The following is a 15,370-nucleotide window of genomic DNA, read 5'->3' as shown; positions in this document are numbered from 1 at the left end:
CACGTCAACCAATGATCAATGATCATCGGCATCAAGTCACTGCCATCACGAATCCCCAGTTTGGAGTGCAGTGAGGAAGGAAATGTTATTCAGTGCAAAAAAGCTCCATTGTGATAGGGCACTGCTGTGAAAGCAGCACAGCTGTGAGGCAGCCCCAGGACTGGGCCCTCTCCAGCTAGACAGCTCTGCTCTGCTCCTTCATGGTCTTCCCTGCTCTGCTCCATGCTGGTCTGCTCTGGTGAGACACCGTGGGTGTTTCAACACAGCTGTGAAACACAGGCCTCAGTCTTCTGTAGAAAGGAGAAGTGCTCAGAGTCAATGCAGAGCTGACTTATATAGACAGAAGTCCCTGCCCTTGGTCCCTGATTGGTCTAGCTGCATGCAGATTAGGACTTCAAGTCCTTGCAACTTGATTGTACAAAAGGCACTTCCCTGATTGGTCAGAGTAGAGCTGCTCTGATTGGTCAGTGAAGATGTTGCTGAGACTATGGCTACGTAACTTCGATTGGATGGGGCAAGCCTCAGTCAGTCCTATTGGTTGAAATGGAATTCCAGGAACTCCTTTATTAGGACTGGCTCAGATGGGAAAAACACACACAGTTCAGGCATACAGTTCAGTGCAGAGGCAGGTGGGTCAGTGCAGGCTTCTCCTTGAAGTGCAGTTTGCGTAAGATTCCCTTATGTAGAAATGGCTGCTAAGTTCTGCTTTTTAAAGATTTGAGCCTAGTTAGCCACCAGGAGCCCTTCTTAGGAGGTATCTTCTTTCTCATTGTCCACAGAAATAAAGGAAGAATGGATGGATAGTGGGCAAAACTCTTTCCTCTTTCCTAAAGTTTGACTGGATGTTATCTGGGCTTACCCAGTTATCACTGCTGTCCTGTTAGTGTTGCTCTGCTGTGGAAGTAATTGGAACATTAGGCCTGTATGGTGTTATATGGCTGGTCCAGCCCAGGAGTGTTTGCAGGATTCTAAAGGCTTTCTGGAGCCCCAGTGTTCTATATACAATGTTCCCCTTGGTGGCCCAGGGGGCTGACTAAGAGAGACCTCCTTCCATGAGGGTTGCCAGCAATTGTTAAATAGATCCACAGTGCTTTATTAATCATTCCCTTTAGTAAAAGTATCTTCAAAATGTGTAGTCCCTGCTTCCTGTTTCAGAGACTCTGTGCATAAGGTGAAGCCCCTCCTCCCATACCATTTCTTAAGGAGGTTAGTTACATTCAGACATATTCTTCACTTCCTACGTTAAGATGAAAGAGAATGTTACACTAGATTTATTATTTTATATTATAAATGCAGAGATAACTCACTTCCTGTGGTATCTCTATGTTGTCTGTATGTTACAAATTTGTTTTCTTACTGAGACCAAGAAAGTCCTACCCTTTGTTTTTCGTTTGTAGTTTGTACTTACACAGCTTGCTGATAATTACAGTTCTTCTATTTACATGATTCTTGCTCCTTCCAACTATAGAAGGCTACCCCAACTTTGTTGCTTCAAAAACAGAAGAGCTGCCATTTTTTCCTAGGTGGTGTGCTTGCATTTTAACATTTTGACTTACCTCTTTCACATTGAGCTTGTGAAGTCTTGAATATTTTACTTTAAGAAGACCATCTCTATGGCATTTCCCCTCATTTTCTTACCTTATTTCTTTTGCCTCTTTCAAGCTATCAGTCAATATGGATTTAAAGCAATATTCCCATTTGTTGTTCAGAAATAAAAGTTTTCACTGGTCAGTAGCTAAATGAGAAAATGAAAAGCAGTATAATGTGTAAGTGAAGATATATTAGCATAAGATAAGTTGACCCTTCTTAAAATAAACCTGAGCTCTACTCTATTTTTGTACTTCCTCCTACATTTGGTACTAGAATATTTTGTATCTTATAAAGTGAAGCGGGGACAAAAAAATATTTTCTTGACAAAATTTAAGTTGGCGATCATAATGTCTCTCCAAAATTCCTGGCCCATGAGATGAGAAAGCCTGTACAGATTTGATCTAGTAAGAAGAAAACACCAGTAAAACTTTGTTTGAATCTGTCTAATTTCTCTCAGTTTTTATGTTTCAATAATGGAGATATGTGACCTCTCTGCTTCACTGGATTGTTGTTAGAAAATGAATAACAATAACACAGCAAAGACTGTTGATAGGATTTGCTTCAGAATAATCCAAGGTGGTGTTTGGAGGTAAGGACAACGTATAGAGACACAAGACTGGCCATAAATTGGTAATTGCTGAAACTCTCCGGTAGGTATGTGGTGTTCATTACATTATCATCAACTTTCATTTGCAAATTTCCAGAATAAAAAGTTTTTCTAAAAATGAGGCTATTTAAGGAGACCAGTCAAGGTGATAGTCTTTCCTTTTCTTTTTAGCAACTAAAATGCTTCCTATGCTAAAGGCTCCCTAATATATAAATCAAATAACAGTCGGCCTGCCCTGGTTGGAGAGGGCCTGGGAGGCCTAGAGCCCTATTAGTTCAGTCTCACCCATGTCCCTGTAAGGCGACTCAGAGGAAGATCACCAGTCTCTTACGTGCTTTTTCTCCTCATGTTCTTCTGTCACCCAGAAGACAAGCCACATCTCCTATCAAATACCAAAGCCCAGTTTGTCTCTGTCATGCCCAGGATCCATCACCTTCTGCCCTCTGGGCTTTCCTACTTCAGACCCTAATTTTATCTCTTTCCCGCTCTTCCATAACATTCCCTCCAACTTCTTCACACGCTCTAGTAGCTCCCATCTTCAAAACAGAACAGAAGAAATTTCTCCTTCGATTTCACATCCCCCTCTGTCTATGGCCCCATTCTCTGTCCCCTTTATGCCCAAACCCAAACGTCCTTGAAGGAGTTGTCTATCTAGACTTGCTGTGTTGTGTTCCTCACCTAGCATTTGGTCTTCATCACACTAGAATTTGCGTCCAGTGCCCTCAGAACCCGTACTTTTCGAGATCACCTGCAGTCCCTGCGTTATCCCAGCACTGGATGCTATCTGTCCTCATCCTATTCAGCCTGAAGGAGCATCTGCAAAAAGGCACTTTTCTTATGTTTTCCTCCCTTGAGGCCCAGTTTCTGTCACATTTACCTCAAATCCACTTTTTTCTCCTTTGCTACCAATCTAGGCTGAATTGTTTTAATAGCTTTTGACTTCTTCCCTTACTCTTCCCTATTTACTCTTTACTCAGCCCCCAAGGTGATCTTTTAAAATACGTGTTCAGTCATATCACTCCCATCTGAAAACCCTGACAAATATTTTACCTGGCTGAGAAGGCCCTCCGCAATGTAGCTGCTCCCTATCATACCTGCCTCACCTGGCCTCCCCCAATTCTCCTGTGTTCCGGCACTTGTCTCCTTTTGCTTTTTGGAATATACCAATCTCTTCCTCACTTTGAGTCTCTTTACATGTTCTTCTCTTGTCTGGAATGCCTGGTCTCTATCTTGTCTCAGCTTAAGTGCAACCACGCAAAAAAGTCTTCCCTTGTGAAGCGTGGGAAAGTCTTCCCATGTCCAAGCGTGTTCCCTCCCACCCACCACCAGGCGTTCACTCTAAGTAGAGTGTAGGGGAGGCAAAACTTTACCTCTGTCCTCTTAGGACCGATTATTACCCATACATAGGAAGCCCCATAGGAAAATGAAGACCCAAAGAAGTGTCTGGGCCTTAAGTGTTTATATGGTAGGTTGAACAAAGAGAGGCAATTGTGGAAAAGTAGCTAAAATATATGGGGAGACTAAAGGCAGATAAGAGTTGTTTTTAACAAGGTCTGTTTGTACGGAATTCTCTTGGCCTCAACTCCCTTTCTCTGGTGATAAGAATGTTCCTCCCTTCCTGGTATAGGAGGGCATCTTTCATGTGGGAGTTTTATCTCCTGCTTTCAGAAAGAAAAAGGGAGTCCAGAGCACACCTCTTGTACCTGCTGTCTTCAAGCACCTTTGGCTCAAAATAACCCTTATGCCCAACTGGCATATTTTGGGGTGGCCGATTCCATTCCCCTTCAAGGGCCACACACCATCTCTTCAACAGCACTTTCTAAACTTGTATTTACATATGTCCTGTTTGATTTTTCCCACCAGACCAGAAGTTTCAAGACAACTGGAAGCATATCTGTTTTCTCACCTTTGTGTGCTAACAGTGTCTGACAGAGTCAGCACTCGATAAGTGTGGGTGACAAGGTGTGACGGGTGAATGGGTGCATGAAAGGCCTCGTGGATCACGGATGCTTACCGCTCCCCAGGACCACGTTCACAGAGTTGTGCTTTCCCGAAGCCTGACCACAGCTTTTATCAAGGATTATTATAAAGCCATATAAAAACTGAGACTACATATTTTATACACATAGTTGATGAGAATTTTATCATGTAATTTAGGGTATCATATAAAACGTTCATGTTACAAATTTCTGCTAGAGTTTAGTGTTTTGAAGTACTTTGTTGCCCCTAAAAGAATTTTTATGCTCTTTTTTTGTGTTGTGTGCGTGTGAAATGTGAAATGTAAAATAATGTTACATATGTCTTTCGGCCCTGGCTGTCTGGACATTCTAAGACAAAGTTAAGGCAACAACTCAGTCACAGCAACTCAGGATTGGCTGATGAAAAAAGACACAGGTTAGGGAGTCAAAGTTGGATTTGAACTCCAGCCTTGTCACTGTATATCTGTAGGCAAGAAACTGAAACCCACTGAAACTGAGCTGCTCCATCTGTAAAATGGAGACAGCACCAGAGTTGGTAAAGTGCCTGGACCTCATGAGTAGATTTCTTCCCTCAGCCTCCCCTTTCTCATTCTATATAGATAACATAAACCACCTCAGATCTCTTTGAAAAAAGTTGTACTTAGGATTAAAGAACAAGAGAGTATTTAGTTATTTGGTGAAAAGCAGTTGGTTGAAAGCATAAACAATTTTAGGTGAGCTCTCAGATTTACATGTCAAGGTTTTCACTTATTCTCAGTATTTGACTCAAGTGAAATATCCTCTGACCCACTTGTCTGAATATCCTCTTCTCCCTACCACTGTGTTCCATTACTCTGCCAGATTTTTTTCACAGCACTCAACGCTGTTGGAAAGTATTTGTTTTGTAGCTTGTATCATGTAATTGGATCTGTGTCTAAGGTTACCCCTGCATTCCCTGCTTCTAGGACAGCACCCAGACATACGACTGTCCTCAGTAACATTTGAATGAATGGAAGCTACATGGAACATTTCGGTTTAGTCCTTAGGTAACTTCGAAAAGGAAAATGCAATGTCTCTGGCACAGGTTTTATTTTTAAACTATGCTTTAGAAAAATATGACCAAACACTATATCAGATACAATTACATGTAATATTTTAGATGAGATCGGGCGCGTTCAGGGTGGTATAGCTGTAGACTACATGTAATATTTTAAAAAGGAGAACTTTTAAACTAAGATCATTACCTTAACCATTAATGATTGGCTCTCTAGGTATAAGAATAATCAATTTTTTTCTTTTTCTCTTTTAGGTCAAAGAGCCCCCTGAAATCAGTTTAGTTCTGTATCCCCAGGGCCTGGCTGGTGAAGAAGTATATGTAAAAGTGGAGTTGAGGGTTAAATGCCCACCAACCTATCCAGATGTGTGAGTACAGTATAAATGGCTGTGATGCGATTTTAGTTCTCTGTTTTGACCACATGGAAACAGGTTGAGATCAGTGGTATTTTCTCCTTCCTGCCACTATTCTTTTAAAATTTCATTTCCTATCACTTGTGTTTCCTTAAAACTATATCAGCAATAGACATTTTCATGAAACCTATCTCATGTTAAGTGTGCTTCTAGTTGTAGAATAGTTAGTACAGATACTAATATTTGCTCCATGACTAATTGTTTGCTTCTTCTGATATATTAGCTTTCATTTGTTTAATTATTCATAAACTGACAAGAGGAACAATCTAGGAAAAAAGGATAAAGTTGTGGTAACTTGTGTACTTAGTTTTAAAGTATGATCAGCATTGGGACTTGGAGTAGCCTCCTGAGCCAAATGGGACTTTACTCCCTAGAGTAGAGGAGGATTTAGAGTTGCCCTGCAAGGCATGTAGCATTGCTGGTCCCTACCCACTAATGCCAGGAGTGTTCTCCGGCCAGGGAGAGAACCATAAATCCCCATGTATTTCCCCCTGAACGTGGTACCACCTCTAGTTGAGAACCAGTGATAGAGCAAAAGCATTAGCAATCAGGACTCGAGGATTCTTTTTCTGAATTATCTTTTTTTTTTTTAATTTAATTTATTTTCTTTATTTTTTCAAATACATTTGTCTCAGCCTTCCCCCGACCTGAATTATCTTATGTATTTCATGTAATCTTTGCCCCAGACATTCCCTGTGGAAAGGCAGATTGGCCTGGATGATGTTATTGTTCAGGGAACCAGTGAAGGGAAGTGGCAAATAAAATGAAGCACCGCCTAAGGCAGAGGGTGGCAAACTTATGGAATTGTTATCCTAAGAAATGGTGGAGGATATGAAAATATAGATAGGTCAAGATGAACTCCTTGAAGATAGTAATCCTCTTTTGCCCCCAACACTGTGCCCACAGTAGATAAGTAGGTATGCCCAAAGTTAATTAATGAATTGATTAAAGAGCAGTTAAATTTATGAAAGCAAACTAGGGCAGTGCTTCTCTAGGTTTTATTTTTCCTGACACCAAATACGTAGAGTCTTCTGACACTAACTTAGTGTCCAACAATTCAATTCACTTCTTATACAATTTATTCTTAGTTATTGCAGACCACATGAGTTAGGGCTTAATCCCAAGACTTCAAATGACAATTGCAAGTATCAGTATTTCTGATCAACTGGCTATAAATTTGCATGTTCCTACGACCCCCTCCTCAGGTTCAATAATTTGCTAGAAGAAGCTCACAGAACTCAGGAAGACAGTTTACTTACTACTGCCAGTTTATTATAAAGGATACAACTTAGGAACAGCCACATAGAAGAGATCCATAGGCTAGGAATATAGAAGGGGCATGGAGCTTCTCTGCCCTCTTGACATTGACAGATGTTCCCCTGAGGGACATAGTCACCTGATTGAGAACCACTGCACTAGAGGGCTATTCAGGTAAAACTTGATGTGTCCACTTGGGAAAAATATTATGGATGGTCTTTTTAAAAAACAAAGTGGAATCCTGGCTGTATGGTTCAGTTGGTTGGAGCATCGTCCCATACACCAAAAGGTTGTGAGTTCGATGCCTGGTCAGAGCACATACCTAGATTGCAGGTTCAATCCCTGGTCAGGGCGAGTACAGGAGGCAACCAGTTGATGTTTTTCTCTTACATTGATGTCCTCCCCTCTCCCTCCTTCGGACCCTCCCTCCCTCTCTCTCTGAAATTAATAAATATATCCTTGGGTGAGGATTAAAACAACATGGGAATGCTTATACAAAGTAAGAAAATAAGCATTATAATATCAGCTACATAAAATTATGAATTATGTGGTAAGGGAATAGAGAATATTGAAGAGTTTGTTTTTTGTTGTTGTTGTGGTGGTGGTTTTAAATTTAATTAGTATTGCCCTGGCTGGTGTGGCTCAGTGGATTGAGCCCTGGCCTGCAAACCAAAGGGTCACTGGTTTGATTCCCAGTCAAAGCACATGCCTGTGTTGTGGACTGGGTCCCCAGTAGGAGGCCCTTGAGAGGCAACCACACATTGATGTCTCTCTTCCTCTCTTTCTCCTTCCCTTCCCTTTTCTCTGAAAATAAATACACAAAATATATTTTTTATAAGTATGATATTAAAAAAATTAATTAGTATTATAGATGATGTTTTCACCATTCTGTTAATACTGCTATACAATGACTAATTTTTAAAAAAATAATTATGTAAGGCTTGACTTGGAGGAATGTTCCTGTCCTTTCAGATGATATGGTGTAGAAACTTTCCTTTCCTGCAAAATTGTCATTGATGCCACTGTGAGAGACTCCTGAGTTAGACAGGAATGCATAGACTCAGGGCTATATGGTATTTTTATTTTTTTCTCATGTATATAAAGTATTTTCTCTCAGATTTCCATCTATCCAAGTGGATAATGACCATAGCAACCTATTATAACTGAAGCATTGGGAGAGCTCATAGATAATGAGCAGTACTCAGAATTACTCAGAAATGCTTGGCAGGAAGTAGAGAGTCATTTTCTGTTCAGTAAACTCAAATAAAGCCTACTTAATCTCAGTGAATCGTTATTGGATGTTTATTGGTTGGGAATAAAAAGAAGCCTGAGGGCTGGCTGTGTACTTTTCTTGAGTAGACAGACAGTGTTGAGTCTTAGTTGTGCGCTATAAGGATGAAGGGGAGTGTGAGATAGGCATATTTGGAAGAGGCAGAATTTGCAGAGTGTGCAGGACTAGATTTACACATGAGTGAGTGAGCATTTTTCCACCTCATTTACAATCAGAGTAAGTGACTGGACACAGCATGTTGGAATACTAGCTGGACCATCATGGCTCCACATGGCCTCGTTATTCTTGTCCTGTTTTATGCCAGAACTCACAAACTAGAGCAAAGCACTTGCCCTCATGCGGGTGAGCTGTCAGAGCTGGGTTAATTGATGTTGGGGTAAAGCCAGAGTCGAGCATTACCATACAAAGGAGGGCATCATTATGTTACTAGACTGGAGTCATGCACAGAGTGGAGTGATTTTTTTTAAGGCAGTAAAATAGCAGTTGATGTGGAAAATTTTAATCAGACCATACAACTGAAATCAGAGACATAGGAGTTGGAGAGATGTTGGGATCCTGCCCCAGTAAGTGTGATCATCTTGGGGAGCAGGGCACCTGACAGGCCACACTGACAATTGGCCCGCCCACTTGCTCCCCATGGCCTGCAGGTAAATCCATGACCAGCGCTGTGCCAGCCAGGTGTAGTTGGAATCCTTCTGAGAGGGAGAGAAATGTTGCTGGGCTTATAGAGAGGAGTTAACAAATGAGCCCTGTATGAAATCCCTTGGAACTTAGCAAATATTAATGCAAACAGGCTACACTTTCTAGAGTAACTCCTCTTTGGTTTTCTTTTCTCTTTCCAGAGTGCCTGAAATAGAGTTAAAGAATGCCAAAGGTTTGTCAAATGAAAGTGTTAATTCATTAAAATCCCGCCTGGATGAAGTGGCCAAAAAGCATTGTGGAGAGGTAAGATTTAACTGGAATTATAAGAGCACAGCAAAAATCTCAGGATGTTCACCAGTGTTTACCTTTCTGCCTTTTCTTTGCCCTAAAAAAGATTTCCATTGTACCTTAAATCCAATTTTGACTAGAATGTTTTGTTTCATACTGATATCTACAATAGAGAACACTGCAATTCATATTTCTTTAATTTACAGTATTTATGGATTACACATTATAGAGTGTGTATAGATGGTTTTATTAATGCTTAAGAATCTTTCCAAAAACAGTCCATATAAATCTGGCCATACTTTTTACACACTTTGGACCTAGCATCACAACTTGATCTTGGTTTGAATCTTTATATTATTGAAAATGTTTGCAGGCAAACTTAGCCACTTCTTCTCTTTCCATATTGGAAGCATTAATTGTTTCTCTCAACAATCATTAGCAACATCCTTTAATCCTTCAGTGTCTCTCCTCTGCCTGAGCATTTACGCTTAGGTCAGTGCTAATTCTTTCTTAACCCTCCACACACCAGGGTCTACCCGAGTTCTCCCACGTTTATTCAGTCATTCGTTGATGGACACTTAGGTTGTTTCCATGTCTTGGCCCTTATAAATAATGCTGCAGTAACATGGGAATGCAGGTATCTCTTCAAGATTCTGTTTTCATTTCTTCTGGATATATGCTGAGAAGTGGGATTGCTGCATGATATGGTGGTTCTAGTCTTAATTTTTTAAGAAACTGCCATACTGGTTTCCATAGTGGATGGACCAGTTTGCATTCCTACTAACAGTGCACAAGGGTTCCATTTCTCCACATCCTTGCCAACAGTTGTTGCTAATGTCTTTTTGATAATAGTCATTCTAAGAGATATGAGGTGATATCTCACTGAGGTTTTGATTTGCATTTCCCTGATGATGTTGAGCATTTTTTCATGTCTCAGTTGGCCATTTGTATGTCTTCTTTGGAAAAATGTCTATTGAGTTCCTTTGCTCTTATTATTATTTTCCTAATTGATTGATCTTAAAGGGGCAGGAGAGAGAGAGAGAGAGCGAAAAGAAACATTGATTTCTTGTTCCACTTATTCATGCATTCATTGGTTGGTTCTGGTATGTGCCCTGACTGGAGATCAAACCTGCCGTCTGGCGTGTCTGGACGATGCTCTAGCCAACTGAGCCACCTGGCCAGGGCTCCTCTGTCCATTTTTTTAAATCAGATTGTCTGTGTATTCACTCTTGAGTTGTATGAATTTTTTATATATTTTGGTTATTAACCATAATCAGATATATGATTTAAAAATATTTTCTTATGTCTCTAGGTTGCCTTTTCATTTTATTGATAGCTTCTTTTGCTGTGGAGAAATATTTTAATACAGTCCCACTCATTTATTTTTGCTTTTGCTGTCTGTTAAAAAATTTAAATTACGCTTTTTATTTTGCGTTAATTGTAGATTCACATGCAGTTGTAAGAAATAATACTGAGACATCCATGTACCCTTTACTTAATTTGCCCCAATGGTAATATTTTGCAAAAGTATAGTACAATATCATAATCAGGATATTGACATTGATAGTCAGATACAGAATAGTTCCATCATCACAAGGATCCCTCATGTTGCCGTTTTATAGCCACTCCCTTATGCCCACCTACACCCTCTCATTGACACCTGACAACCACTAATCTGTTCTCCAGTTCTATAATTTTCTCATTTCAAGGAAATTATATATGTACTGTCATACAGTATATAACCTTTGGAAATGCTTTGTTTTAACTCAGCATAATTCTCTATAGATTCATACAGATTGTTGCATGTATCAGTAGTTCTTAATTTTTATTCCTGAGTGGTATTCTGTGGTATAGTATTTCATGGTACCACTATTTGTTCACCGTCCACCCGGTGAAAGAAATCTGGATTGTTTCTAGTTTGGGGCTATTAAAAATAAAGCTGTTATAAACATTCATGTACAGGTTTTTATCTGAACAGAACTTTTTATTTATCTGGAACAAATGCCCAGGGGTGAAACTGTGGGTGTATGGTAGTTGCACATTCAGTTTTTTAAGAAAGTGCCACACTTTTCCAGACTGGTGGTACCACTGTATAGTCCCACCAGCAATATGTGAGTGATCCAGTTTCTTCACATCCTTGTCAGCATTTGATGAGGTCACTTTTTTATTTTGATTGTTCAAATGTTGTAATGTTTAATACTATGTATAAACTTGGCTAGGCCACAGTATCCAGATATCTGGCCAAATATTATTCTCTATATTTTTGTGTAGGTATTGTTTTAGATGAGATTAACATTTAAATTTGTATAGGCTTTGAGTTAAGCTGATTACCCTCCATAACTTGGGTGAGATCTCATCCAATCAGTTGAGGGCTTTAATATAAAAAGGCCTCCGTAGAAGAAGAGGGAATTGTCAGGAGATGGATGGTCTTTGGACTGGAACTGCAGCATAAACTCTTCACTGCCAGCCTGTCCTGCAGATTTTGGACTTGCCAGGCCCTATAACTATATTCGCATAAACCAATTCATTAAAGTAAACCAATCAATCTCCCTCTCTCCCCACCTTCCCTTCCCTCTCTTCCCCCTTCCTCTCTCCCCCCTCCCTCTACACAAACACCCTCCTCCTCCCCCTCACCATAGGCACGCACTCACGCACAGACAGTTTCTCTGGCGAACTGCCACTCCTGCAGTGTATGGTGAGAACGAGACTGGCTGTTGTAAATAAGGTCAGGAGAGGCCTCTGATAAGGGGACATTTGAGCTGAAGCCTGAGGGAAGCAAGGCAATGAGCCATGTAGATAATGGGGGGAGAGAGGGACAATTGCCAGTTTTGAAAGTAGTTCTTATTTTTCTCTGGTATTATGTATTTTATCAGATTTGTTTGTATAGAAAATGCTAGTAAATTAAACAGACTGGCAAAAGAAAGACCCTCCGCCACTTGTCTCCTGGCTCTTTTCTGGTATAGAAGTGGTTTGTCTTTGACATAATAGAAACTTCCTACTTTTCTTAGCTTTTGTTAAAAGAGCTTTTCTTAAAAGAACTTGCCCCCTAGATTCTAGACTAGTGTTTCTCAACTGTAAATCAAAGTATAGTCAGTGAATGCGACAGCTTCTAGTATAATAAAAAATACATTAATTCTCCCCAACAATAGCTGTGGTTTCTTTTCATTTACTCTCTGAGAAAAAGGAAAACTCTAAGTCAGTTAACTTTATACTCTTGTGTACCATGGCTTCTGTTACTATTTACTACTGTGTTAAGTCCCTTTAGCAAATGTTTTAAATATGTAATGGGAATAAGAATTTTTAAGCTGCTTTATTGCATAATGGAGGAAAAAGAAGTCTCAGCATGGTGGTCCTCATGTGCAGAAGGAGCTTGGTACTCTTAACCTCCCCGGGGTTGGGGTAGGCAGTCACTGTGGGGTCCCAGAAACCTTGTCTCATTGATTTACCAACCCCGGAATGATTTATGACTCCCAGGAGCAGGGGAAGTGGCTTCCTGTGGTTACATAAATACCGTCTGAGAGGGGGACCTTTTTCCTTCAGGCACTGTCTGAATGCTTCCCTAAGTGGAAATGAAGTGCTTCCTAGGTATTGATTAGCCTCCTCCTGGCACGTTACTAGCAGGGAGATAACAAAGGCTTTAAATATCTGCTTTTGGACCCCCAATAGGATTATTTCCAGTATGCAGCGTGGACAGATGAAAGCTCTGATGTTAGCAATGATTACTGTCTGCTCAGCTGTTATTACATAGGCAGGTTTCTAGTTAGGTAGTTTTTTACTTTTATGCAGTCTTAAACATTTTATCGAATTATTTGCACAGAAAAATATTTTATCGAATTTATTATACAGAAAATGCCAATAAATGGAATGGGACTACAAAAGACAAGTGAAGCTTTTTATTTACCTAGTGATTTGTCTTGACGGCAACACGAGGAGATGAGGCCTGTGAAAGCCTTTTCTTGATGTGAGTGCATCACGTTCTTCATTCAGAACGTGTCATATCAAAATGAATATCACTGTTGTAAGTGGCTGATTGCCTGCTTGTTTTTCTATAGTCTCTCCTTTGTACCCTCTCTTCCCATTGTTTGACTGTTTGTGGTTGATTTTCATCTACTTGTTTAGGTGATGATATTTGAGCTAGCTTACCACGTGCAGTTGTTTCTCAGCGAGCATAACAAACCCCCTCCCAAGTCTTTTCATGAAGAAATGCTGGAAAGGCGGGCTCAGGAGGAGCAGCAGAGGCTATTAGAAGCCAAGCGGAAAGAGGAGCAGGAGGTGAGACCCTTGTCACCGCAAGTGGCCAGCCCAGATGACTGTGAGCTTCTCTTGGTTGTGACTCTATCTCCACCTGCACATCTGTCTGCATTTCAGCTTTGCTCATATTTGATTGAAGAAGTATGGGCTCGTGTGAGAAGACTGGCCCTAAGAGTAACTGAGAAATTTCTGTGAGCAGTTCCCTCTCAACAAACCTCAGTGCTGCCCCTAGAACCCGTAGTCCAGGTCTTTAAATAAGAGAAAAGAAAAAAGAAGGCAGTCTGACCAAGCTTCTTGTGATCTTTCTGCACTTTGTAAGGCTGTGTAGGAACTCACTGAGTTTTAGAGGCAATTTCTTCTTTCCTCTGTGGAACAAGAATCTCCTGCCCAAATGAGTAGTAAAATGCAAATATTGAACTTTTTTTATTCATTAACCATTTGTAATTTTTATTTGCATTAGGATATACACATCTATGTTATTTATTTATTTTCTTAATCCTTACCCGAGGATATGATTATTGATTTTAGAGAGAGAGAAACATCAATCGGTTGTCTGCCATATGTGCCCCAACTGGGAATAGAACCTGCAACCTTTTGGTACATGAGGTAGTGCTCCCCGGCCAGCCCCACTCCTGTGTTATTTTAAAAATCCTTAATCAGAGTCAATATATACATCTAAATTTCCTTCTCAATTTTTAACTTGGTGAAGCTTTCCAGTTTTATTCCTATAGATCTTACAGTTACTTATAGGATTTTGTTTTTCCTGCTTTTCTTAGGTCTTCCTCCTGGTTCTTTATTTTTTTTCTTGCTTCATTTTGTTCACCCTGTGTTTATGTTAACACTGTCTCTTTGTGGGTCCCCTTAATTTTGTTACTGCTTATCTCCTATTTAATTGTATAACCTCATTGCCATTTAGAATTTAAAGCTCCTTGTTGTCATTGTTTTTTAGGAAGGCACATTTTTATTAGGAGATTGTGAATATTAGCTAACAATCTTGTTTTAGTGTACTACTCTAACTACCTGTAAGTTTTGGGTATGTTTTTTTCATTTTGTATTATTGTCATTACAGTTTTTGGTGAGTGCTTTAATGGTTTTGATAGTACAACCTTGAATGTTAGGGGACTCATAAAAACACAGTATTTTTCCCTACCTAAATTCAGACTCAGTTGAACCATAGATGCATGAGTCAATGGAATAGGGATAAAAATACCTCTTTTAATACTGAGGGAGCTGATTAGAGAATTCAGGTTGATAGTCCCTGGCTGTGGTGGCGGCGCCCGTGCCACCCTGGGTCCAGGCACTGAGGACAGCTCAGTGCAGCTCCACCGAGTCGGCCCTGGATCCCTTGGCAGAGAGCAGGCACAAGTGCATGTTCTCCAGAGACAGGCGGACATCAAAGAGGAGGGGCTAAGTCAAGTGTGGGGGGACGTGAGAGGCCAATAGTCTTGCTGTAGTGAAAGTTCCTCCACTTGGAAACATGAAGAGTGAGGGGCAAACATCCTTCCCTACACAGTCTTCACACCTATTTAAGTGGGAATGCCTATTGCATAAGAACTGTGATAAAACCGATGGACCTATAGTTTGTACGAAGGTTCCATATATTCAGGCCTTAGGAAAGGACAGCTAGAATTTTTGAAATTCACAAGAGCTTTTATAATTTCAGAATTTATATGTTGTAGAGGTTTCAAAGATTGGCATTTGATGGCAGTATGATTTCTTTCAGCAACGTGAAATCCTTCATGAGATTCAGAGAAGGAAAGACGAGATCAAAGAAGAGAAAAAAAGGAAAGAAATGGCCAAACAGGTACTCTGTCTAGTCTGCTATGCTAAAATTGTTGTCATTTTGCTAAACTTAACATCTTTTTATTGCCCCCGATGATTTATTGCCTCCTGTGTTACTATCAGTAGTGAAACCTAAAATGAAATGCTAAACAAATCCCCAAACAGAAAACAAAATTTAGAACTGTTTATTATCTGTAGATGACTTAGGCTTATGTAAATAGTTTATCCAATGAATCA

The 15,370-nt window shown here is 40.1% G+C and overlaps 1 protein-coding gene across 2 annotated transcripts in view; it reads left to right on the top strand.

Annotated features, from left to right (window-relative positions):
• Positions 1 to 15,370, top strand: part of EIF2AK4 (eukaryotic translation initiation factor 2 alpha kinase 4) — a 102,238-nt gene that overhangs the window by 13,306 nt on the left and 73,562 nt on the right. The window contains exons 2-5 of one of the 2 annotated variants that reach the window (XM_054565596.1): positions 5,465 to 5,577; positions 9,013 to 9,115; positions 13,220 to 13,372; positions 15,075 to 15,155. In XM_054565596.1, coding sequence (XP_054421571.1) covers positions 5,465 to 5,577; positions 9,013 to 9,115; positions 13,220 to 13,372; positions 15,075 to 15,155 — 450 coding nt within the window. Of the gene's footprint in view, positions 1 to 5,464; positions 5,578 to 9,012; positions 9,116 to 12,995; positions 13,062 to 13,219; positions 13,373 to 15,074; positions 15,156 to 15,370 lie in introns of those variants that run through there. The other variant, XM_054565597.1, reaches the window with a different exon arrangement.

This window comes from Pteronotus mesoamericanus, unplaced genomic scaffold (assembly GCF_021234165.1).
Source record: "Pteronotus mesoamericanus isolate MK-2021 breed Mesoamerican mustached bat unplaced genomic scaffold, CSHL_Meso_final contig_164, whole genome shotgun sequence".
Lineage (NCBI taxonomy): Eukaryota > Metazoa > Chordata > Mammalia > Chiroptera > Mormoopidae > Pteronotus > Pteronotus mesoamericanus.
The sequence above is the reverse complement of the archived record's forward strand: the minus strand, read 5'-3'. Positions and strand labels throughout refer to the sequence as shown.